We start from the raw sequence: 27,825 nt of genomic DNA on the forward strand, positions 1-27,825 counted from the left end.
AACAGAGATGACTGAGGCTCAGCGAACCATTCCATAACTACTACCATCCGGATGCTTGGCTAACTTCCTTGTTAGTGGAGCAGGGTGGGGGGGGTTGCAGATATCTCTAAAGCCATGACTGAAGCTGCGGCAGAGCTTGCTGGGGGACACAGGCTTGAGCTGCTGGAGAGTTTCTGGAGAACCTCAGGGGAGCTCTCAGCAGACAAAGGCCTGGGCACTGCCTGGATGCACACAGGGACCACCAAAAAAAAAAAAAAAAAAAAACTCCCCTGAGGGTATAGATAGGCTGGAGGGAATGGGACAGCGTGGCCAGATGGGAGAGAGACAGCTGCTCAGACACACTGAGGGGTGAGGGAATGGGAAAGTGAGTGTGCATGTACTTAGAGAGTGTGGAGTAGAGATGCTGAGAGTCAGGGGTAGTAGTAGGCCAGGCAAAAACAGAAAAACCCCACACCACATTAACACTAGACACAAGCAATATGATATGTTGCTATCAGTACTACTTTTCTGAGCAAACATATTTCTCAAAATATAATGGACACTATCAATGCTTCAAAAAAAAAAAAAAAAAAAATCTATAATACTGATAAATGGTACAAGAGTGTTAAATCTGCACATTTTTTTAATCCTGCATGTACCTTTTGACAAAAGAATTGATTTTACAAAATAAAAAAAAATACATACAAATATATATACACACACACACACACACACACACACACACACACACACACACACACACACACACACACACACACACAAATACAAAAATCTTGGGCCAAAAAGCTTCTCATAAAGCAATGCCTTAGGCATCAAGCAGAGTTCAATTTTTTAAATTTTTGATAAATGTATAAGTGAAATTGAAGTGGCGGTGGGCTACAGTGTTAAAATTTTATGCATTTTATTTATTTTACTTTGTGTAATCTTCTATGAACCAACAGTATGTTTCTCTGTAATGCGAATCCTAATTTCTAAGTTGTACAACCCCAATTCTGAAAATACAACAGTATGTGAAATGCTAATAAAAAGGTGTTTCTACAGCTGTGCAAGTACCATAACAGACCCTGGCTTTTGAACATTACGCTGGCAACATTCTGGGTGATCCTTTACTTCTTTAACCCAGGAGCACGATCCATGTTAGGACTCAGAGCACCATACACATTATAAGTGTACATCAGTCCACTTAAGATAAGCTCGAGCCCAGAGAAGCTGCTCACTATTGACATATAGAGCCAATGAGAATGTTACAACCTTTACTTGCATTTGTGGATGCAGAGACTGTGGTGCTTGTTTATTTTTTCAAAAGTACACCCATGCATTGATATTTAATCAGAAGAAGGTTTTAATGCTTTCCTTTACGCACATGTAAAGATTTCCCTAGATTACTTGAATCTGTTGATATTGTGGACTGTAGAGGGTGAAATTCCTAAAATTGACGCAGCCACTGGCTGAGGAAGATTATATTTAAAACTGCTGGGTTCCATTTGCTGATGGCAAATTTGTGAGCTTGAACCCATCCTTGCTCACAAAAGACTAGGACTTTCCTGGATGCTTGGTTTGCTTCCAAACATAATCACATCAACAGTTTATGTATTTTTGAACATTTCATACCATTCCTTATCTTAAAATGCCCTCGTCCCAACTTTTTTGGAACTAGATATGCAAATGCTTATGTAGAGGTAAGCAAAAACAATATTTTATCATTATCCTAATCAATTTTATTGTGGTGATAAAGAACTTATATTATGGATTTAGTGAGGACTTAAAGAACTGACCCACTGTGTTTTATTAAAAGTAGAACATTTGTCCTGTTTAACTGGATTTAGTGCAGTGCAGTACATTAAACATCACTGTATTTATAGTCTTTGATAGCAATTTTTAAATGATGCACTACAAGCACAGTGTGTGCACGTCAAACTATTGAGATACTTACAGTATTTTGTATCATCATGACAGTTTTGCATATTACACATCCCTATGCTTATGACTTCAGTAGATATGAACATAAAAATATTTGATACAGGCATATTGATTTTCCCATATTGGTGCATCACTAAAAGAAATGTTCATGATACTCCAAGTGGCTAATTTGCCACATCACTCACCCCTAACAGGCACTGAAAAAACCCTCATATCCTTCCCCACATATACACTTCAGTCAAGGTGTGCCAACCAATAGAAGTGAGATGTTACCACAGACGCATCATGTAAAAAGGAAAAATGAGGAAAACATGCAGACCAAGACTTAATGATCAGAAACAAAAAGTGAAGCACAACATCACTTCAAAGCACACTGATGACGCATTCTCAATCCAGACCAACAGGCCCGGTTTATCACCTCAGCCTGCGTCAGAAGAGCGGACAGATGGACCAGGCTCAGACAGATAAGCACAAAGATGCGGCAAATTCACCAGAGAACAAAAGACAAAACAAAACAAAACAAAAAAAACTTCAAGGACACATCAAAAGGGTCTTGCATATAAAGAGACATTTCAACAGCTCTTTAATGGACTTAATTGGCTAAATAAAATACACTGTACTTCTAGAGGATTACAGCAGAAAGCTGCAAAATTGTTTTTTGTTTGTCATGTTTGAGAAGCGCACGTGCCCGAGTGTGTGAGATGTTGATGACAGGCCTCAGTACACTAGCCGGGTGCCAAATGTGTCTCATATGTCATGGTCATATTCCTGTACCCTCTAATCAACGGATGAAGTTTGGCTTGTCAGCACTGCTACAGCCACTCCAACCAGTCCCAGTAAATCACACCCCGTCACCACCGAAGACGGTTGGAGCGCTGCATGAGACGCAAAGAAATGTAGCTGATCAGCCAAGACACGTTTGTCGTCCAAAGTTTGCATCTTTAGTTTTGCACTGGAAATACAAGTTTAGCTTGTCTAAAGGTTTTTGCATTTTTATAAACAGCAATATATCACACAGTTAGAAACTGCATGAGCAAGTCTATTTGAAATTACTTAAAGCTCATATCAAGGAAAACTTTAATTTTCCAATGAAAAGAGTCTGATGCAGCACGCAATTTCAAAATTTCCTTTCAGGAACAAAACCTCACACCACTAAAAAGAGGAGAAGGGAAAAAAAACCCATCCTTAACGTTTAATGAAAGTAAGTGCAACAACATTTGATGTCATGCTGGACAGTGTTCTACCCTCCAGGGCTCTCTTGCAGCATAAGGACCAAGCTGAGCTGTTAGCATGTGGACGCTTACAGCCCACCGGCTAAGCCGTGGCTATTAAAGTTTTGAGTTAACCATTTTTGAGTTAACATTACACTGTTAGAGTAATGATATTTCATTTGTAAGGGAAGATATTTCTCCAGCTAGGTGCTAAACTAATTGTTGTATATGAACAGGCATCCAAGACACTTAGCAAAAGCTGTTTCTCCACCAAGAGAAGCTTCATAGTTTATCCCAGACACTGTCTCCACAGACAGTTCAGATTCCTTACTCTCTCAAATTATGTGCTTTTTGACCTAAACCCTGCGGTCCTTAAACTGCTGTGCTTTACACAAGCACCAAATCAAACCACGGCTTCTGTTATGCTATGCCTCGTTCAAACTGATAGCATTAGTACCGCACAGAAGCATTCTTGAAATTTCAAGTCCAGTTATGCCAGTCATTTTGCCACTGTACTGACAGATCTCACAATGTGATTGGCTGAGAGACAATATTTCATAAATGCCACTACAAATAATCTCTTCAAGTAGTGTTGTGCCGATACCAGCACTTAAACAAAACGAAAGTCTTAAATACTGACAGCGTGAACCTCACTGAACTGACACTCAGAGAAGCAGTACAAGTAAACAAGACACACATATGAGACAAATGAAACTTGAATGCGAAACAACATTCGGTTCTGCTTCTGAGCCAGAGTAGCTGCTATGTGCTGACGTGTAACCACAAGTGTATCTGTATACATTCAGAACATAGATTTTACCAAAATAGAATCTTAAAAAAAAAAAAAAAAAAAACATAATTGCATAAATATCAGAACTTGTAGGTTGGATAGAGTTGGTATCCAATACTAAAGGATCAGGTATCAGTATCACAGGAGAAAGCGGTATTGGTATCTCTATCTTAAAGAGTTAAGGCTTTTCCATCTGTAAAAACAACCCTCAGTTAAAAAAAATACCAGTGACTTTTTTTAAGTAATAATAGCAAGTGCTCCGTTTTTGATGGCTGACCCATTTATATATTTAACACATCGCATCATGCTGACGTTCCATCTCTAATATTGTTCTTACACTAGTCGTCTTGGAGGTCTTGTGTTGCAATACATTTAATAGCACGTATATAAGGCAGCACACAATCAAAGCTATTTTTCTCTCTAGAGTACAAATAAACTTTGTTTAGTTCATGTGTCATAATTGTCTCAAAAACTAAAAAAACTCAATAATGAAACTTTGGTATAATCACAGTACATGAGATTCTGGCACTGATGCACTGACCTATGCTATAGCACTCCCTCTCAGGTACTGTTGCACAACTGCTGTGATCAGAATCTGGTGAGATCAACATAAAAAGAAACTTCATATCATATGAGGAAACAAGCGCAAATATGGGCAGTGTTTATACTACAAAAGTGGAAAAGCCAGATACACAACAGAACCAGGTGCAGCTATAAGCACATCTTTGTTGTAATGAAGGACATCCTAGTAGGGCAGTGCAGCCAGTGCATTAAGCTCTGGAGTTGTTTCTAGATCACCACTCGTATCCAGTGGCACACTGGCCCGGGTGTGGTGTTACTTGGGAAATCCATTTTTTTCCTCTCTGGTGAAAATCAAGAAACATGACCCACTAAAATCAGAGTGACGAATGTCACCCTATCGTTGCTGAGGTGGGAAGTCATTACTGTGGCACAAGACATTTGCACAAACAAAGTCAATAATAACAAGAAGGGATACTGTTCCTGCTGACCAGGGGTTGGGATTGGATACTTCGAGAATAGAGTGATCTTAAAGGAGAATAAGCCTTAAAATCTTTTTTTCTACTTGAAGTGCAAAACAAGCTTGCAAAAAATCTTATAATAAGCTAGACTTTGTCTCTCTGGAACAAAACATGAGGGAAGAGAAGAGAGAGATATCTTCCCATGTCCTGTGAGGGATGTGGTGTCTGGGTAATGCGCAATTTGAAGCGTCTGAGCATCTCTCCTTGCAGTAAACTCAGCTGAGAGTAGGGCACAGGTCAAACCCAGCGATGAGAGAGAACAACAGCCAAAACCTCAAACGCACTGTCTGCTTATGACTGCAATCTGGGCTTGTGTGTCGGAGACAGCAAGACAGCCTGTCGTCTACAGACACCTTGCTATGGCTAAACCCTTTAGCCTGCAGTGCTGTGGTTTAAAAAGCACAGAGCTCCACTCCATAAAAGCAAAAAACACTAAATATGTTTGAATTCAGGATGTTATTGCTTTTCTTACCTTGTGAAGGGGCAGAACAAGGAAAGCTCCACCGCCACTGGCCTCTACGATTATGGCGACGAATTTGGGGTTGACTGCGCAGAAGGCGCTGTCCCATGTGACCCGAGACACCCTGATGTCATCATAGCACTGGTCGTTCTTTACTGCCTGGCCGAACACATGTCGGAACTTACTCTGCCGCACCACCCGTCTGAACATATCTGCAGATACAGAGCGAGACAGACAGAGAGAAAATGAGGCTTCTTATACTTATTTTCTACGCAGCAACAATGCCTGAAACAGTAGAATCAAAGTTAGGAAAAAAAATCAGCCATTGGTTGTTGTGTTTGGCACATAAACAACCACCAAAGACATGTGGTGGTTTGCAAATGCTCTCTTTCATGCAACTAGAGTGGCTCTATTCAGTGCCACAGTGAAACAGTACTGAAGTCATGACAGCTGGGGCCTGTCAGAATTACTTACCATGTCACCACTTTAATAGCCAGAATTATTCACACTGAATTGTCAAGCAACACACAGCATTCCAACTGAATGAGTTAACTGACATCCATGAGTGACACATTTTTCACCAAAATGTCTGTCCTTGACTAACAATGACCAAAGTCCCCACACGACATAATCTGCCCTGAATGAAATACATACTTTCAGATTATGCACATGAACAAGAGTCCCGAGCAATGGTTCCAAGGCTCAAAACCCGGTGGCTTAAGACAACTTTAGATCTAAACCAATAGAGTGACAGCACAGCTATTCCCAAGCGGGAGACATACTGAAACGCAAGCTTGAGGTGAATAAACGCATACATATGAAGTGACTAGTTCTCCCTTTAGCCGCCATGCGTACAAGGTCTTCCGCACACACTGACTGAAGTTCAGGTTAGCTTGACTCTCATTGGTTAACAGTCGCTCAGGCATGATGTTAGGCTGCACTGCAAGTAGGCCGGAGGTGTAAATATTGGATTACAGACACCCCACACTACAAGATAATCTGAGAAAATCATAGGTTAACATAGGTTGTTGAATGTCCACTGTGCAACTTCAAAAATCTTCTTTAGCGATAACTCACACTGTACAGCTAAACAGACCATCCCGTGCTAGGGGAGGGGTCAGGCTAAGTATGGCCAATGCATCATCGAGCTTCAATTTTAGGTCACAAATAAATAAATAAAATATATCACAAAAGATGATAAGCAATTTAACAGTCTAACTACATCATTTATAGTATTTTCACATTCTTTGTATTTTCAGTAATTTCAGTAATTATTTTCTAACATGTATGTGTTTAGAAACAAATCTGAATTTAAGGATAAAAAATCTAAACATAAAATATCACGGTATTAACCCAATACCAATCACAGTTTTTCTCTTCTCATACGTGAACTCTGGGTTAGTGCTTTCCAAAAGAAAAAAATATTGCAATTCCGTATATTGCGTCCTTAATGTGTCGAACACAAGTCTCTAACTAAAGCAAGAGTTTAAAAAAATTAAAAATAATGAGACTGAAAAATAAAGCAGTACAAAAACACTGTTAATGATTATTTTGCTGTTGCATTATCCAGAAGTATGAAAACAGTAGTGATAAATTCCAGTGTTTCACTTTTCAGTACAATAATAAAGTTGTAAAATCTAAACATTCAAAGAAAATGCAAGTTTAACCCTAAAAACTTAAGCTTTTCAAGTAGTGCAAGTTGCTGTGCTACCAACACTTAAATAAATAAATTAAAAAATAAAATAAATACACTGTACTAGTGGGTTCATCTGAAATTCTACAAGATGTCGTGTGTCCATGGCTCCAACAACATTTGGTTTATTCCACCGCAGAGGTCGATGGCAAAAGTTGGAAAAATTGAACTCGATGGAGCTCTCCACTCACCACTGTGGTCTATAGAATGCTAGTCCTTTGCGGTGACTGGTCTACTGCAAACAAGTGAATGCAGCACCAGAGACAATATGCAATTTTTTTTAATAAGGTCAGTATGAGTACATCACTAAAATTAAAATTTAAACTACACAGTTCTATCCAGTCTAACAGCAATGTGGGCATAGATGGACTTCAAGTTTTGTGCCTCCATTTTACTAGTTTACATGTCTCCACATGTCCTGGGGAGATGGTTGTGATTGTGTTTCTGTAAGTTCAGAAAACACACTTAAAAAAAAAAAAAAAAAAAAAAAAAAAAAACCCACCTCAGTGCATGCCTGGCGAGAACATGCCAAGTGTTTAAAGTGACCAATCACATTGTGTCTGACTACCACGTTGGCTGCATTTTGCTGTGTGAGCAGACCCTCTTTCAACTGATAGCTTGAGTCGGAAGTGTACATTTAGCTTACGTCACATGGTATCTAATGCAGGTATTGGTGCAACAAATATCAGTAAATTAAATGTGCACAACATTGGGCCTATACCTGTATCTGTACCAATGCATCACTAGACAAAACATCACATGATATGAATGTCTGATGCTTATTAGGATCATGTGAGGCTGGTCAGGATTTTTCAAATTGTACTCATCTTTATACTGTAGGCCAAAACCACAGTAATGATACATAGCATGGATTTAACATGTTTATTCATCTTTACTTTCATTCAAAAGAACAATTCGTTCATCTGTAACTGTCACTGAAACTGATTTTTTTTTTTAAGTAAAACAGATTCAACAATTAACACAGATTTTATCCTTTCATGTTTAACAATGTTTTTATCCAGTGCAACTCAAAAGGAGAGGTGAACATAATGCTACGAGCCTCACCCAGTGAACTTTATTGCAGAGTTTCTGATTCAAGTCTGAACTGTCATTAATCTCAACTGACGTAACAGAAAACTTGATCTGAACAGATCAGTGGCTTCTTCTGGATTAGAACAGATCCGTCTACTGGACTAACATCCATAATTAAATGTCAAAGCACTGATATCTAGCCCTCCTTTTGACACTTTTTTAATGTGCTATGACCACAAATTGAACCACAATGTGAGGGAGGAACTTCAATGGACACCTTTACGTGTTTAGTTGCAGCTGAACCACCGAAGATTAAAGTGTGACTAAAAACATCATGCATCTATGACTGGCCTGTTATTACCCACAGCATATGCTTTATATTGACACACATCAGCAGAAAGTATCCCATTTACTTTATTTCTGAGGCCACCTTTTCTTGGCTAGGCCAAATCCTATTAACTACAAACCTGAAAGGCTAACATGGGTTGACAGCAGCTTCCATGCTAAATTTTTTTGAGAAAGGTCATGAATTAATGAATAATTTTAGAGATACCTTGGCGCAATTATATTATATACGCGCTCATGGACTGCTAAAAATAAGAATTAACTCATATTGAAGGGAACTACCAGACAGACACCTCTACTAAGGCAAAGCAAATCCAAACCTAATGAAAATTTACAAAAATGCAAGTCAAGATGGTAAAACCTTTTATCAAAGCTCATTCTAACATGGTACAGCTAACACAGTGATTGTGCAACAGATGAATATGGCATGTTAATGCACAAGCATGATAGACTATCCGCCTATCAAAGTGTTTGTTACATGGGTCAAAGTAAACCAACATGATGAAATCCATTTTAAAAGGGAGCAGCTGCAGAATTCAAGCTCAATTTGGCAGCAACCGTGCACCAGGTGGAGTCATGAAATCAAAATAGCAAAGCTATGGAAAATAAACCCTCATTCGGTGCATTACACCCATCAAAGCAAAAAAGCTGTGTCCATATAAACTTCAACACCTACCTTTTCATCCTATTTCTCACCCAAGTGTCTAGCTTCACTTCTAAAACAAATCTGAGGTAGAACATAATTTCAGCTTGGAGCCAAGAGAATGTGACACCTCCCAATGTAAACAATTGATGGCCAACCACAACAACTTCTTGGCTGAACATGCTTAAATGCGTTACAAAGTGCAAAAAAAAAACCAACCTGTAAGCCTTGCTTGTGACAGCGTAAAGCAACCACAGTTATTGGCAATCATGTGCAATAGGAGGAGCTTCAAGCTTAAGAAACAATAGGCCTATAATTGAACTGCAAGATTTAATTCCAAGTAACTTTGAGCTACCAGTCATAAAAATGTTCACACAATGCAACGGGCATCAAATCAAGGCAGAAACAGAAACATGCATGTTCCAGGATTTTCAGTGTATTAAATTAATTCCAACACCCACACTGTCAAAGTCAGTTCATAAAGTCCAGACGTCTTGGCAGAAACATAGTTTGTGGAATCAATGTATCATCATACAACCATCAGACCTTTCTTCTTCTGCTGTGAAAAGAAAATGAAATGTCAAAAAGGAGCCTGTCATTCCATTTTGCAGAACACAGGCATGACCAACTCCTCAAACCGCAAACCTTTTCCTCGCTGCATAAGTTGGAAGGCAAATCACCCATTTTAATCTGAAGCGAACTTGTGATGACTGCACTGCGGTTGGCCATAGATGATCCCAAGTATAGCTGAGCAAACAAACTCTTAGGGGTTCCACTGGCAAAAGGAAGGGGGGAAAAGAAGTGGTTCCTGCCAGTGGGTGTGGTGACCAGTGTGACTCAAGCAGATAATGTGGACTTTGTCTCCTGATAAACCTTCACATGTGGTCACATGCCAAGCTGCTGCCTCTGCTGCTCAAGTCTCACTTCAACATTTTACTGAGCGCTAGTGTCTACATTTGTCCCATGTACTCACACTGAAAAATGAAGTGGGATGTAATAGGGTCTCTATTTATTCAGCCCCATTTGTGCTTTAGGGTACCATTATGCATCATTCCTCTATAAAATGAAATTGCAGAGTGATTTTATAAGCTCTAAACCAGTTCTAAACAGAAGTAACTAATCACATGAACAATCAGATGAATTGCTTTGTTGTAGGCTACAGAAAAAGACAGAGCGATAAGACAGTCATATGGCCACAGATGAGGAAAGCCCTCTTAATAAAGGCAAATACAGTAAAGCTGCATAAGGCCAGTCTAACCTAAAGTAGACACTTTCACTCATGACCAAGATAGATGGAAACCAGTTAAAAAGGTCTGATTGTGGGAGCAGGACAAATCTTTTAGATTGCAATGTTACAGAAAGCAAAGTTCCAATTAAAACCATTTTATTTCAAAATATTTTCACTCAGTTGCTTGTGTCCAGTATAAATCTCATCAATTAATCAATTTGATTGTTTTACATTTTTCTGCATTTAGCACAAAAAAGAATAAACCAGGACTTTGAACGGAAAATACCTTGAATTTAACCTTTAGTGCACCACCCATTACAAACATCTCAATATTTAGAAAATGTGTTTTAATTAATAATGACATCACTGAGTGACCAAAAGTAGGCACTTCAGTTTCAATAAGCTTACTGGTCTATTAAAGAAAAACAAAACACAAGCCAAGTGCACTGTAGGGGCTTTATTCCAGGTGCTTCCCTAGTCTGCCCACCACAAGGGTTCTTCTATAAGAGTTCCCTTATGCCAAAATGTCATACAAAACCAGCAGTTCAAGTCAGGAAGTCTAAATACCACACACACTCCAAGCAAAGGAAGAGTATCACTTCTTAATTCTGACCCCTTTTGTGAACTCATTTCCTCTAGACTTGTGTCAAGAAGGACTTGAATGCTTCTGAGACATACATCAAGGTCAAAAATGGCACAGAAGATGGTCTCTGTTATGCTGCATGTGTGAAGCCTACTCAACAGGAACAGAAACATTCACATGGGCAGAGACAAAGGTTCTTCAGGACACCAGATAAACACCTAATTCAGCGACTGGGATGTCAAAACGTCTTTTGTGCAAATAAGCAACGTACATTTCTCTGAGGCTTGTGAACATCCAGACCTTTAACCAGGAAAAGTACCCATCAATCTCAGGTGTCCTCTTTAAAAAGGCTTCTATAAAAGATCCACCGTTCCTCCTGTACAAACACTGAACCCACATGAAGAAAATTGTTGAGACTTGCGCTTTTAAACCCCCTGAGTGAAATTCCTACTGAAAAAGCCTGTAGCTATCTGGCTATTCCAAAATCATGATCCATGGTAACTCAGAGCAGGTGTCCTTCATGAAATCCCTGTTACACTACCACAAGTTAAAAGCAAAGCATTCAGAAGATGTGGATCAAACATGTCTTTCAAAGAGAAATTAATTGTGGATCAAAGCCACACAAGGACTACAAGTCAGGTACTTATGTTGTAAGTACTACAAATGGCTACGGTTTCCCCAATCTGAGAATGTGATGAGAATTATCTGTTGTAAAACTAAATTATAATATGACAAGCCCATCATCAATGTTGAATAAAAGGGAAGCAATAGGTGTGTGGAGACAAATGGCTATTTGGCAGCATTCATGTGAGTGAAGTGGCTATTTCAGGGGACCTCTCCAGCAGACAATTAAAGCAAATGGCTAATGGCTAAGTCTCATGGCACAATACACTTGCCAAGCTAATGCTGGCTACAAGCAAGGGAACAGTCTGGGTTGTTGGCTGAACATGCACATCTCAGACTTCCAACAGGGGAAGCCTAAAAGGAAGAACTGCATGAGAAGTCTATTCTCACAAAGCAGGTGGGATGTGGGTATAAAGGATGGCTTTAATTGCAACAACTTTGAATGACAAAGTGCAGACCTTTACAGAACAGAGAGCACTATCTCCCCTACCTCTAAACTAGGCACAAACTCCAGAAAGGTGGTCACCTGAACTATTAAAACTATTGTTTTATCCTGTAGGTTTCATAAAGAATCTGACATGCAAACAACTTGTAACAACATAGTATGCATGATGTTGAAGGAGAGTGAATTAAATTCACCATGAAAACGAAGCAAAGAAATTGAATAAAAAAAGGTTTGTTTTTTTTACCACATTCTTTTCCCATTTAACAAACCTGTTTTGTCAGACAAGGAACCAACTGCTTCAAATCATGCTGATGCTGTGGTGACCTGAGGGGTCTGCCTTGTTAAGCTGGTCCACCTGGTGTCGCAGCCCAAATGGAGTTCACCAATATTACTCCATAAAGCAAGGTCTTAAATAAAATACGGTGTTTATTAAACTACCGTTCCAACAAGCCATCACTGCAGTAGTTTATATATGATATTAGTGTAGACCAGATGGACAGGGGGCACCACATTCATCAGAATGGTAATATTCTTATTAAATGTGAGGTTTTAAATAAACATCTCTTTTCTTTTAAAGCAAAACTTGACCGCTTCTTGGCTTTGAAGAATGTTATAGGGATGTGCATGGCAACTAATTTTGGTATTCACATATCCATAATGAGGTCATGAATGAATTTTCAGTGAACAGAAGAAAAATAAATAGATAAAATAAAAATAAATAAAGGATTCTTGCTAAAATTAACAGAGCTGTGGTTTTCCTTTTTAAGTGATGGGACATAATAGTACAAGATCATTTAGAGGAATTCTTTTCAAAACTCATTTTATTACACAGGTAATTGAATTGAACGAATTCGCACAACAGTGGATGCTGATTAAGAATCATCTATATTTTCCCCCTCATATATATATATATATATGGTGATTTCAGTATTAGAATACTGCCACTGGGTTAAGTCAGATGGCCTGTATGAATATTCCATTATTTACTCTAATATTCAAATAGGAGTTACTTCCATATTCTAAAAAGTTTCACCCACATTACAGTCATAGACACACACTCCACTCCTCAGAGGTAAGGGGGTGTGGAGGCCACTTCAGGACTGAAATTGGGTCACTATGTAAACCATGTGTTTACATACACACCCAGCTGACTGTGCCAAGTCACATGACAATTCTTCCAAGCAGAAAACAAGGCATGCTGGGATACCATGTTACTAGCCTCGGTCTGCTGAGCACAGGGTCAGCACAGGGTCATAAGTGCAGCATTCCTTGTAGCCACATGTCAAATAAAACAGGGAGTGTTGTAACAGAGTGAAAGAGGGAGAAAGACAGACAGACAGGCAAGCATATGCTTTCTAATAGAGAAGTGATCTGTCCACAGTTCTTGGCAGATGTGCAGACTCCATTAAGGGTCAGGCTAGACTGCAGGTCCGTGGTACAGAGACTGCACAGTGGCTGGCTCCTGGCAGCGAGTGACTCACTGAAGCCTGATGCTGGAGACATGGAGCAGAACAGCCATGCCAAGACACACGCAGTGCTCCAGCCAGTGTTTACCAACACTCTCATGCTGCCTAGCAACGTCCACCAAATAGCCCGGCAGGCACTACTTGCGAAAAAATGAACCAAGCAGCGAATCAAATCTGACCTTTTATGTACAAAAAAGCTCAGGAGACACTGCTGGATTTAAACAGCTGTCTCGGAAAGTACAGCGGGTGGTTTGCTCATTTTCTATTAGTGGACTTTTTGGTAAGATATGTGGGAGGAACTCTGACCACTATGCAGGAACAAAAAACCTGTTAGGAAATAATACCTACTGAACTTCTCCTTGGGGTGTATGTGCATAACTGTGCACCCAGGTGAAGCAGCAACCAAGTTCACAGGACAAATGTACATGTACATGTTACATGTACAGTAAATGCAGTAAGTACAAATTCCTGAAGTTCCTCAATTTTCTTCCATCATTTCAATAAAATGCAATTAAAGCTTTCATCAAATGTTTTGTGCCAAAAGGCGCAGTGGGGACCAGAAGGATGACTGCAATAACTGCTGATTGCTCATCTAAATCACCATTTGGTCCAGCCACAGAAAAGAATAGACTGTGTAAGAACATTGCTCTGCATAAATGTGTCAGAGTAGGACAGGGGAAAATAAAATAAAAATACCACAATAAACAAATAATACCATAATCTCTAGGGCTCTGATACTGGCACTTAAATTTGTATCAGTAAGAGAGAATGATGATACCATTAAGTAATTTCTAACGCATGCCATTTTGTGATGCTTACCTAAAGTAGGCAACACCTGAGATGATCAGTACCAAAAATTCTCATTGCAAATTTCCCTGCTGGGAATAGTACTGTATGTTCTAATGTACTATTAGTTCAGTTGCCCTAATCATTGATTCTACCAATCTTACAGATTCCCAAAAAGCACCCTGCGAGTGGCATGTCTCTGAAGAAACTTGTTACAAGTCATGAGTAGCTGTCTGAGTACGGTACCAGAGGCCAAAACCTGCCTGGAAAACCAAGCTGGTGTAGATGACTTCAGCATGTAGAGACAGCCTTGGTTTCTGTAAAAAATTATACAGTTCCCTCCCTCTGGGCCTTATGTCAGCTAATGGTGGAAAAAGAATTTCCTACTGCTTGCCTGGCAGGTCTTTAGTAGAGCTTTTACAGCCGGAGACAAGTGCTGCAATAACCTCAGAACACTAATCAATGTAGATTGAACATTGGAATCAATGTTCCACGATAAAAGAAATAAACAGAAGTTAAATGAAATGCCAAGCGAATGTATGAAAATGGTTTCAGCTACACTGACGGCTGTTCAAATTGGTGCAAGTTTGTAGTAACTTCACCTCCAAATTAGAGATGATTTATAAGTTTCCTGTTCCCTGTCAATCTCTCACCACACAAACGTTGCAGTCTGGTCAAGGCTGACTGTCTGGTTAAAGTGTCTGGTCAAAAGGAGTTGTTCTGTTTCCAAAGAAATAGCCATACAGATACCCAAACTGGGCCACATGATCATTTTCTTCCCATGTTTTCCAGCGCCTGTCGGCCCACATTAAGACAGGAGACCTTCAAGGGTGCATAGGGCAGGGGGGAGGTGTGGCAGGGGGGCAAGGCATGTTGTGAACACATGCATGTGCCACAGAAAGGAGGTCAAAGAGGCTGGATAACCACTAGATAGAGGCATCGCAAAAGGTGAACTTTTCACACATTTACGTTCCTCTTTCCAGCCATTTATCCACCCAGTAGTGAGGCCTCCCACTCTCAGCTAACCCAAGATAACAGATCTATAAGGGGAATTTTCTGAAGCAAGTAAACAATGGTAATTTGACTCATAAGCAACATGCATTAAAAAATACGTGTTATCTTACAACAATATGTGAGTAATATACTCAAATCACAGCAAACTAGGATTTAGGAGGTATGTCCTATTCATATGTCACCATGGCATTAATAAACAGTCTAAACGCAAACTGCGTTAAATCTTGGACCAGATTAAAAATGTACATAACCAATTAGACTTTTACTTGCCGAAAAAAATCCCACCCAACAAATCCAAAATCAGGCCACCATATTGTTTTTCAGTTTGACAGCGACCGATTTTGACAGCTTAGTGTGGATTTGGCCATGGATTGCTGTGGATAACACCCCTCCCACTGCAATAACAGCACTAGTTCACATGCCGTGCTACACAAACGCCCAAGACAAAGTTACATGAGACAGGTGTAAACGTAAGAGAAAGAAGCCACAGCCCTTCTGATGAAATGTTTGCTAATTAGCCAACAAGTTGAACCAGCCATGCTGAAGCAGCAGGGGTAAATGCTTCAGTACCAAAAACGGTGAGGTGTTGCCTTGAGAAAGAAAATACTTAAAATCTGTTATAAGTAGGAACATTGCAGTCACATGGTGGTGGTTATTCCAGCAATCTGAGGGTCTGGATCTCATACAGGAGGGTGAAAAGTAGTTGTTTTGCTATAAATGGTGGACATTTCAATGCTTTACAATTCAACTGGTCTGGTAGTTTATTAAAAGGAAGAAAAAAAATATCTCTAAGGCATGTGGCCACTTGGGGCACAGCCTCTGTAATTTTAGTAGCTAAAATGTTGTACTAACCCAGATTTCCTCATACAAGGAATCATTATTGATCCAACACTGCTTTGTTTTCCAGTCATTTACATACGAATGTTAACATGTGGAATAAAAAAAAAAAAAGATTGTTTATGAAGGCAAATCTGGAGACATTACCCATCAGAGAAACAGATCAGGTGGCTGACATATCGTAACAACATACAATTTACATAACCACAGCTCACGAAAGGAAATAAGACTTAACTTGAGACCTTAGTTTAACCTTTCACTTCATCATCAAGGGATAGATCTAAGTTGCTTGCTGGACTCTTTTTACTTCAGCCAACTTTCTCTTCCCTGGGCAATGAATCAGAGAGACTGTTGCCGCCTCCACAACCAGTATGCGTGGTGAACTCTTCAGTTCCTGAATTCAGCTGTGCACAAAGGAAGCTTTGTAAGGCCTATAGCATCACTGACCTGGAGGTCCATGGGGAGGCAGAAGAGCAGAAGTGTTGGTAGTACACTGTCCGTTTGACAAATCATCCAGAGTTCTGCCATTTTACTTACAGGAAGAATATTGACCAAAAAGTCTGGTGTAGCCAACAATGAAAAAAAGACCCCCAAAGAGGGCAGTCGGCATGATTACCACAAGTGTTCATTCACTATTCCTTTTTGATAAAACCCTACACACATCAGAATTCTTCTTCAAGGATTCTTCATTAAACAAAATGGTTCTATATAGAACAAACACTCAAAGAACCCTTTAATCATGCAAAGTGTTCTGTGAGTTCATGGTTCCATTTTCTTTACTGAAGAACCCTTGAAGAACCATGATTTTAAAGAGTATAATATAAGAAGTCAACAATGGGATTTGAGAATGAGTCAAGCATGGCTGCAAATGTGCAAAAGAGACACGAGTATACTTGGGGTACAACATAGTACCAAACAGTAAGGTTCTCTCTCGCATTGTGCCAAAGACCTAGGCCTTGTTTAAGATATCGCTGGTCACCATGTGTTGGGTCAGAAGTGCTATAAAAACCCAGGCACATTGTTCTACTCTGACATAACTCAGTGTGAGAGAAAGAGAGCAATGAGGAGAGGGAGAAGAAAAAGAAAAAAAAAAAAAAAAAAGAAGCACATACACGGAAAGCCAGAAAGTCTTCCTTAATTTCACTCTCGACTCAGACACTTTTAACACCATACATGGTTATGTTCAAACATTTCAATTACCTTGTTGCTGTTACACTTGCACCATAGAGGTTCAACTACTATAAAGACCATAGAACTGTAAATCAGTGCTGCACTGTGGCTCCTTATAAGCTAAGCCAGATAATGTTACCATTACGTTCAACTTAAATCCTACTCATGAACAAAAAAAGAGGCCCAAACCTTGAACCTCAACCAACATTATGATAATCTTTATTAAGAAGCTACCGGTTTTCACTTTAACATTAAGCAAGACAAGAAAGGGTTCATCTCTTTGTGAAATTTTAAAATGCTCACTGATCCTGTTAAGTCTCTGTATATAAGGCCAGCACCAACATGAACTCACTGAGGTAGGGTTTGTTTTTTTGCAATCACAGACACCAATCATTTAGCATGACTTGCACATTCAAAACAGCCAGTCTTTCTCCTAAGCTGACAAGCCTGTAACCACAGATTATGTAACAGTATCAGGCCCACTAAAAACCCCTTGTATCTTATATGACTATTTCGATTTTTCATGTTTCCCCTCATATGAAACGGTTACTATCCCCTTCAACACATACAGGTCAAATAGATAATATTCCCAATATTCTCACATATTTAGCAGGAAACCATATACGTTTTTATTCAGCTCTGCTTTACAGAAATGTGCCTGTAGGTAAACTGGGAGGATCTGTTTCGAGTAAATCATGTTTTGCTGACAGATATTCTTTACTTCCTGTTACCAACCCTGAGGAATTGTCAGGTTTATTGAGTGACCTCTCTTTTCTCATACATCATTAAGCTAAAATGTATTAGCTTGCAGTCATTTTTACAAGGCCTTGAGTAATCAGCTTAATGACAGTGTATTACTATTTTTGGTAGTTCTGAGAGGTTAAGTATACAGACCAACCCACTTCCATAAGTCCACAAATCACTACATATTTTAAACTGTTAAAGCAGATATTTTACTGTTACCAAAGCAAAGTTATGCTTCTGAATACAGTATATAACGTGGAGATCCGCAGTCACAGTCTGATATGTGAAAAAGCAACAGTTTACCCAAAGTGCATAAAGCACATTTTAGCTAATTTATGAATTTGTCAATTGTCACTTGCTTGCAGCATTAGACTAAATACACCAGTCTAAGTCCAAAGCTCTAGCTTTTATCATTGGGAATACGAAGACGATGAAGTCACCTAAATCTCTTATAAAAGAACACCGTGGAATTCTAGCTAAAACACTGCCTTTCTCAGAAGCAAGATAAGGTGCAGTTTCCTGGTGCTGCTCCCAATGAAAAATTCTCATAGGGATATGACTGAAAGCAGCTGGATGGCAGAGCCAAATTCACACGTTTTGTTTGTAATTTGAATTGCCAAGTCCTTAACTTGCTACAGTAAAATGCACCCAGGTTTTTACACTCCATTTCCATATAAAGTAACCTTGGCAAACTTCCCTTAAAATCCACCTTATCTAAAGAGAGTTCCTAGAGATACTCTACGGTTTGACTTATCTTTGTACTTGTACATTTTGGAGATCTCATTCCTAAGCGTCACATCGTGAACTTGAACCTTTCCTGAAAAAGGAATGAGGAACTAAACTTGGGATATGCACCAAATAACTTCATCTTAAATGATACAAAACAAAGCTCCTGGTCATACTCGGTGCCAACAGCAAAGCAGACTGCTGCTGTAGACACTTCCACAAAATGTGGAGGTCGATTTTATTATGTTTTTTATAAATGTCTATGCTCAAATTAGTCCATTTCATAAAGTTGAATGACATTACTTCCATTTCATTTCAGTAACCTTGCTTATATGCATATACTTAAAATATTTATCCCATGAATCATTTTCCAATGTGTATTAAATGTCCAACCTATTTTTTTTTCTCCCCATTTGGTGTAAACTGGTATTAACCTTCAGGAAAACATACATAAAACCACCCCAATCACACTACATATTCTGCATACTTCCTCTCACTGAACCACGCAAGCTAAATCAACAATCAAATGTTCTCATTAGAATATAAGGCCCATTTATTTATTTAGGAATTAACTGTCAGACAAAATATGATACACAAAGGTCTAAATACAATTTAGTTCAATACCATACAACTATTTTTACATTCTATACATTCTATTACATTCTATACTTCTGGGGAAGTAATCCAGTAGAAATAGTATTAAGCAACACTGATTTAGAACTGTGTACCAATATGAAACTGGTATAGATACTGGTATTACTAGTGTATGTGTTGGTGTATCCGTTCATATGGCAAACAGTAAGTCCTGACTGTACTAGCCCACTGACTACTCCTCACACAAAGCCAAATCAAACAAAGGGAGGATGTCATGAGACAGAACATCAGCAGCCCCATTTATGCACACCACCGCTCACACGCCACACTAATCACAGTAAAATAGGATTAATTTTTAATCAGAAGGGTTTCCTTTAGGCACGCATGTGGAAGAAGTAGCGCAGTTGACAGAATAGGACGTAGCATAAGATGGAGCGAACCTAGCACTTTAGCAGAGCAGACAGATCGGTCAGATTATCCAATCAGTGAAGTTTGGAGTGGGTTTTAGTTATGCTGATTTCACACGGATTGGTACAGATCAGATATACATGTTCTGGAAAGGATGCTTATACATAAAGTCACAGAATCTGCAGAAAGAGTAACTTAAGCAAGTATTTAATCAGACAACTGTAACTACACTAATATATACTCAAAGCAAGTGACACTAGCCACCTTTACAAGCAGCCTGAAAATCCGTTAATAATCCGACTAATAGCTAATTCGGAATAGAATACATCCATGTAAACACCTTAATCGGAATAGACTAATCCGATTGAGGCCAATCGGAATACAATTTCTATCTGATTGAACGAGGTGGGCAAACCACTAAATAATCTGTTAAATAGAAGAATAATAGCCGTGTAAAAGGCCTGCATCTGATTACACTCCAATTGGGACGTGTAAGAACGTTCTGCGCATGCGCGTCACGTCATAGCGAAAGGTTTGTACTGTTCAAAATGGCTGAGAACAAACTGGTCTGCAGAGGAGACGAAGTTTATACTCTAAGCTTTAAAAGACGGCGGTGGGACGTACGTCCAGCTTATGTCTCAGAGCACGACGTCTTCCATTGTAAGTGCATGTGAAGGATTTTCATCAGATTGTTGAGCAGAGTGAGCGTATAAACACCTCAGTCTGAATCTGTATACGATTGTATTCAATCGGATTGGCAAAAATCTTTGCATGCAAACACAGCCACCGTCAGCTTTCTGTTACTAGTCTTCTAAGCTCCTCTTACCAAGGGCAGACAAATGTCTGCATGTTTTCCAGTTCTCATATGTATACTTTACAAAGCCAAAAAATAAAAATATATCAGAATTACTGGGAAGGAGCAGTATTGACAACATGCAGGAACATTTACGACGATGGTGTTAGGACCGAAGCAATTGCCACGTAAGAAGAATGAGAGTGTGAATGGCGCCTGGTCCATCATCATGGTGCCAAAGCTGGAAAGACAGACTCAAAATGAAACTCAAAGTGAATGCAGAATGCCAAATTCTGTAGTGATGAATGTCCTTTGTTTAGGCTCACCGTCAAATGCCAAGCATTTCATTTCGTGTAACAGACATGGCAACAATCTTGCAAAATATTTTACTTAATCAGTCTCAGTTTCTCTCTCTCTCAGTCTCTAAACTGCATCCTTTCCAACTTTGCATCCTTTCCCTAAATTAACCAGGACTCTGCCCTGTTTTCCACCAAACACAATGACACCAAGTCTGAAACGCTGTGCACCAACACCCACAACACAAACAAGCCTGATGACCCACTCTGATGTGTGCAGACATTCAGCCTCAACAAGATGCAATCTAGGATCATCTCCATGTCTCACAGACTGCTATTAGTATTAATTGATAGCAGAATCATGGACCAGTTGGTTTTGAAGAACCGAAACGAAAAGCCTGCAATGCAGATTCTAGAACACAAATACATCTGATGAGACAAAGGCTTTCTTTAATCTATTTCTATATTTCATAACAATGTTTCATGTGGGATTTTAATTATTAGTTCAGCTAAGCTTTGGGACCAAGACAGGATGAGTGCAGGTTAGGCTTGGACAACAGGGTAGTTTAATTGGGTATCAGCACTTACTGAGTAAGTTAGTTAATGATGTGGCAAAGGTAATAATCGCCATGTTGGTAAAGATAAACCAAGAGAACTACAGAGAACCAACTTACAGTTTGTTAAATACTATGTATGTTATGTCATACTTTTACTGTTAAAAAAACAATGATTATTACACTACGTGTTAACTTTTCAGCTTAAAATCATGAAAACAACATGATTCATAGTTTCCTACAAGCATCTATAGCTGAATTTCAGAGTGCTATAATGATGGGAAATGCCTCGTTTCTAAATATGTTTAGCAGATGGACACAGTTTCCTTATTTATACATGCATGTTTAGCATGGTGAAGTCTCTCAATATGGTGGAGCTATGATCAAACAAGTCACTTTTGCATGTGTAATTAAAAGAAAAGAAATCCACTCATGTCAATAATGCTGACAAGACTGTCTATTTTTAGATATCGCCCAGGTCTAATGCACATAGCAAGTCATTTATTTTAAGCCCTTTCCATCTAAACAGTCTTTGACGCACTGAGACATCAGCTTGGTAAGAACAACCTGTATGATAACTGGGAGGTCTTTTAAAATCTTCTCTTTCCATTGACACAAGTTTATTTGACTGGTCACTTCACCTTCTTAATATTCTGTAGCCAACCACCAGCTTCATTGGTATTTCTTTCAGAGAGGAATTTGGCAACCTCTGAATCACACAACCCACCATCGTCAGTGAAGGAAACCAACAAGCCACATAAGTGAGTAGCAGACATGCAGACGACCACAGAAATCACCACGTTTCATGACCTCCTCACCTCTTAACCCACACACTGCGACCCCTTACTTGCAACCACACTGACAAGAAAGGCCAAGCACATGAAGACGTGCACACACCCCTCCAGAGTCAGCGTGCAGAAGCCAGCAAGGCTGAAATCAGTACAGAGATCATACACAACAGGCCATATACACAGTAAATACTGCAAAACTCCATAATGCAGTCAACAAACTTTGTCCTTGTTGTTACAAACCAATGGACTTCTCTACACATCTCAAAATCAAACAGATTCAAACACTAAAACATTGAAACAGTAATGAGTAACCACCACCAGCCTCACACGACTTAAAAGAAGGTCAGGAATACATGAACCTATGCTGGACTTTGCAAACCCTTGTATTGAAGTACAATGATAATACTGGAAAACGAGGAGCAGAAATTATCTTCATCTCTCCAACTAACCCAACTGAATAAAACTTTGCTTCCTATTTGTAAATGTTCTGCTTGAGCTGACGAGCATCCACATGGCTACTAGACCAGGCAAATATCAAGGAAAACAAGAAAGGAAATGGAACTTAACTATTCAGATGCAAGCCTTGTCGCCCACTCGCACTTTCTCTCTTTCTCCTATTCGTCTCCGTTTCTCATTCACTTCCCTCCACAGTCCACCATGCAGTGAGTGCCCCATTATCACCCTACATTAAACGCTCCATTCATTCGTGATCAGTCTCCTATTCTTCAATCGAAGGCAGTACACGAGCCTCTGGCTTTCCAGCCAACTATGTGAGGCTATTTTTACAACGTCTGATCAAGTCTATCCGTTTCAGAGAAACAGCGATTTTCTGTGATTTAAACGGGTTTTTTACAGCATAGTTTCTATATAATGACTGTATAGATTGGAGAGCGAAATGCATGTATTGTACCTTTACCACGTTTACACAGTACATTATACTCTTTTATTTGAAAAACAAGCTTCCGTTTCTCCCTTATAAGTGCTCTTTAACTGAATGTTACCCCAGGCTTTGATATTCAAAACGTACTCTTTTAGAGTACCGGGATACAGCGATGTTACAGCTGACTGCACCGACATATTTTAGGATGAACATTAGAGTCAACGAACATTCAAATAAGGCTACAAGAGCACGAATCTGCGGATAGAGCAAAAAGAGGGAATAGCAGCTGCTCCTCCGCCCCTTAACTACACCAACTGGAAAGACTAGTACATGTTTCTTCATGTTCGGTTGCATAACAAGCAAAAGTACTATCGCTACTATTTTAAAATAATGTTCGCAAAACGTTGTCCTTAACTAACTCGCTACCTATAATCAAAATTAAGAAGTTATTTGGATTCATAGGGCATATAAAAATACATTTATCCAGCTGTTCAGCACTGGCCTATGAATGAATGCTAACCTGAAGCTAACGATTTGCGCAGTGTGCAGGAGATCCTCTCCGGGATTTCGGTAAATACGGCCGAATTTGGAGCCAAACGTTTTGAAGCACCGTAAAAGAGACGGAGTCATTTCGGTTAAAACTAACCGCTCAGAACGGCTATGATACTCGAAACGCCATTACCCACTTTAGTTTAGCTTGAAAGTCACAGCTGACCCAGCTGTGGCCGTTAGCTCGGTCAACTTTGTGCAGCTCACGCCTCAGAAATTGAGAAATGACTCCATTCAGTCCGCCGAACGCTGCTCTGCCGTCCAGTCGTTTAAACGCAGCCACCCGGTTGCAAATCTGAGTTTTGTCGAAGACCAGTTCGCACACAAAGGCGCTTTAATCTGGAAAAAACTCCCTAACCCATTAGAATATGAGAGAAAGTACCCAGCTAAGTTTACAGCGCCTCCGGTTAGCAAGTTTTAGCTAACGTTAATGAGCTAGCTGGCTAACGTTAACGTTACTCCGCATAGCAGCCTTTAAAACGGAGCGAAGTTCGATGAATGCGAGGCGCTTCACACGAAGCCAAAAGCAAAAGAGCAATATTTGAACAGATCTTACCTTCTCAGCTAAAGCGGGAAAAATCCTTTGACCGGTGGTAATTTTGTAATATGAGGTATGGCTAGAGGTTTTTTGTTTTGGGTTTTATCCAGCGACCCCAGAGCGTTTTGAATGTTCGCTGCCCTCAGTGCGGCGGACTCGCCTTCCCAGCCCTTCTGGCACCGGCGCCGGAGGACACGCCCCTCTCCGCCTTTTTTAGCCCTATTTGGAAAAGTCAGCCGTTCAGTGGCAGCAGAACCAACCAATCATTAGACGTGCTGCCAAAAGCCCCGCCCACGTCAACATTGTAAACAGGTAAATAAAGAAAATCTCGCCTAAAGCGTTCAGATTTTAGTAATAATAGCCACGTAGGTTTTAGGTCTAGAGATTCAGGTTTTCTCTGTTATATCCAGGTAGGTAATACATATAGACAATTCCAACAAAAAAAGCTTTTTCAGGATTCCAAACAACATTTTAGACCCAGACAAAGAACATAATTAAATATTCTTCTGTGTATTGTGTCTGTTTGATGGCGTCTATGTTTAGGCTTCTTTTTTAAAAAAAGTACATGATCGTTTGACTCTTTTCCCACAAGATGGCACTATAATGCAGTTTCCAAGGTGAAAGGGTTCAGGGACTGCATACCAGAGACTGTTGGACTAGGATCAGCTTGTGCTGATCATGTCCTAATAATTCAGATTTATGGACAGTTGGTAGCTTATAACTGATCCGAGATCAGTCTTACCTTAAGATGCATTACAAATACTGGCCCTGATTTGATTTAGCTTTCTTCAAAGCCTTAACATTTTTAATTGTATCATCCCACAGACTTAGCACTATAATACCTCCCTCTCTTTGAATCTGCCAACTAAAGCGGCTAGTTTATAATAACAAACAGAACAACTCTGATGTCAAGATCAAGACAGAAACACCTTTAAGTCTTTGAAGAATAAACTCCTTAAAGCCTTAAAGGGAAACTCTGGCCAAAACTAAAAATGTAACTATTACCACATCTGCTGTAAACGTGTCTACTCTCCTCTAACAGTGGTCACAGGGGTCTCTAGAAAGAGAATTTCTGATTTAAAGACTAGGAAACCCACCTTCTGACAATGTATCTTGAAGATGGAAGAAACTTTTGAAAAGCTACAAGCACTCATAATTAAGAGTGGGCTGTTTGAAATTATTATTTTTTTCTTTATAGCTGGCTAATGCAGCAGAAAGCCAGATAGCTAATGTTACTGTAAGCAGAACACCACATCTGTGTTTATTATCCTCTGCTTTAGTGGCTATACTAGTAGTCAGAATTTATTTGCGGGGGATTCCCAATGCTTCAATGACATATTTGCAAAATTCATGCTGGGTATTGTACTGAGCAAACACTGTACTCATGTACTAAAAGTAATGAGACTGAGCAGCATTACAGAATATTACATAACATAACAAATAACATTAAATGCTAGTTTCAGGCCAGAATGCCCTTTTAAACTACAAGGATTCAAAAGTGGGCCCATAACTCAATTCTCCACTCCTATAATGTATATATTATTTGCCATAGAGGTTGCTAAATAATGTACTTAATTTCTACATAAAATCATTAAGAGATGTTGTGATTCCAGGTTCCTATCACTACCACTGTTAAGAAATCAGAATTGATAAATTTCGCTTGAAAGACATTTTACATCTAACGATTCTGAATAACCTTGTTTACATCTTGTTTACGTCACAGTTTTAAACATTCTCTTTTAAGGTAAATTAATTTGCTGAATAAGCCTGCAGTTTAAGGGAACTGCAGCTTAGCACAGCCCTGCATGCCATGTCTTACCTTTCCTTGTCGATGACGTCCTCTCAAGCACTTTATCTGGTGATTTTTTCGGCGGGTCAAATGCCGCCTTCATCTGTGCCACTTTGACTGACTGTGCAGTGCCTAAAGCCACATCAGCTTTGGATTCTGCTGGTTTGGTCCACTCCTTCATCTTCTCATGCAGCTGGATGGTCTCTTTTATCAGGTCAGACACAGGCCTGCCTTTGGAAGCACTTTGTGTCTTTTCCCTTGCTGTGACAATGCTCTGTGTAGCTGGATCAGTCTGTTCATTCTTTGCTTTGTTTTGATCTGTTTGGTGAGGCTTTGAAATGTCAGGGTCAGAAGTGAAAGTCTGCCCACTTGCTTGTAGAGCAGGCTTACTCTGCCCTGGCTTGTGCTGTACATTGCACACTGAAGGGCAATTTTGCATATCTAGAAGAGCTGTCCTGGGTTTCTGCATTACCCCAGCTGCCTCAGAAGACCCACAGCTGTCCTTTAATGCTTTTAGAGGGCCTTCCTTCTCATTTGGCACATTCATTATTTGCCTTTCCATAGGTAGAGAAGAAACCACAGCCACAGACATTGATTCTTCATGTGAAAGCAGTAGCTTCTTTTCTGGCCTGTCCTTTCCATGACCTGTGGTGATCCCAGGGTCAGGGATGAGCTCAGAGGGAGAACTGGATGCAGATGTTTCCTGCAGAATAGTTCTCTCAGTGTACTGGTTCACTCTGTCTCTCTTTGATGATGTCATCACACCCAAGGGTGTGTCTCTATCTTTCTCTAACCTTAGCTTGGCCAAGTCATTGTCTATTGATGTCACACGGTCTATGTCTGATGCCATGGTCTTGCCAGAAGGCTTGTCTTTGAGTAATGATGGCATCTTGCCTGACAAGTCCCCAGCATCCTCAAATGCTTTGTCAGAAACCTCACCTTCAGCTCTCATTTCTGTCTCCTTGATTGGAGTTCTTTTAGATTCCATTACTGCATATAAGGTCAACTGGAGATCCAATTCACCCATAGCGCCATGCACAATGCCAGGGAATGACAGCATCTCCGGCTTTGCACTCACCACTGCCACACACCTCTCAGGCATCTCCTCAGTTTGGACAATCGCTGTTTCTGTTAGAGGGCAATCCTTATCTTTTCTCTCAGTACTTTTAGGAGACAGGTTGTCGTCTGTTATGCTTGTAGAGGATATGATATTATTCTTGTCTTCTTTGCTTTGCAGTCTAGGTTTGTTTTGGCATAGTGCAAAATCACTGGCAGACCCAGAGGTTGCAACAGATGCCTCTTTCCGTTTCTCTTCACAAAAGTGAGGGAAGATCTTTGAAAATGGCTCCCACTCTTCACATACTCCTCCAGCTGGTGACCTACTACATGAAGTGTCAAGTTTTCTGTTTTCCTTCAGATAGTCCAAGTCTGACACAGCTGCATGATTTTCCTCTTTCTGATGCTTTTCCAGCCTTGACTTGGTTGGAACTTTGTGACTGTTAGGGAGCACTTTATCTTCTCCAAAGTTATCCTTGGTTTCTCTCTCCTCTGTGACAATACCCTTTAAAGAGTTTAGGATTTCACACATCTCTGTAGTCGGCTCTGTTGTATTAAGCTTTGGTCTATCTGCTGGGGCAATAGATGGCATTTCAGTGTTGTATTCATTTTCTAATGTTGCAATCTGCTGCTGTACTCCTGGACTTCTTGGTAACATCATGTCATTAGTACTTCTCTTCTCTTGAGATTCAAATTTTGTCCACATTGATGGCAGGTTTTCTCTGAAACTAGTGGAAACTGAAGACCTTCTCTCTGGATCAGACAAGCCTAGGTCAGGAGTCACTAGTGTAGCAGCAGGTCCATCTTGGCCTAGTGATGT

General features: G+C 39.8%; 1 protein-coding gene across 1 annotated transcript in view; it reads right to left on the reverse strand.

The window, feature by feature from the left end:
• coro1ca (coronin, actin binding protein, 1Ca) overlaps positions 1-24,313 on the reverse strand; it is a 55,285-nt gene extending 30,972 nt beyond the window's left edge. The window contains exons 1-2 of the mRNA XM_017686928.2: positions 24,179-24,313; positions 5,434-5,633 (exon numbers count right to left, since the gene is read on the reverse strand). Of these exons, the coding sequence (XP_017542417.1) occupies positions 5,434-5,631 (198 nt within the window). The 5' untranslated portion in view covers positions 5,632-5,633; positions 24,179-24,313. The remainder of the gene's footprint in view (positions 1-5,433; positions 5,634-24,178) is intronic.
• Between the last annotated feature and the right edge of the window lie 3,512 nt (positions 24,314-27,825).

The sequence above is a fragment of the Pygocentrus nattereri genome, chromosome 20 (genome assembly GCF_015220715.1).
Source record: "Pygocentrus nattereri isolate fPygNat1 chromosome 20, fPygNat1.pri, whole genome shotgun sequence".
Classification (NCBI taxonomy): domain Eukaryota; kingdom Metazoa; phylum Chordata; class Actinopteri; order Characiformes; family Serrasalmidae; genus Pygocentrus; species Pygocentrus nattereri.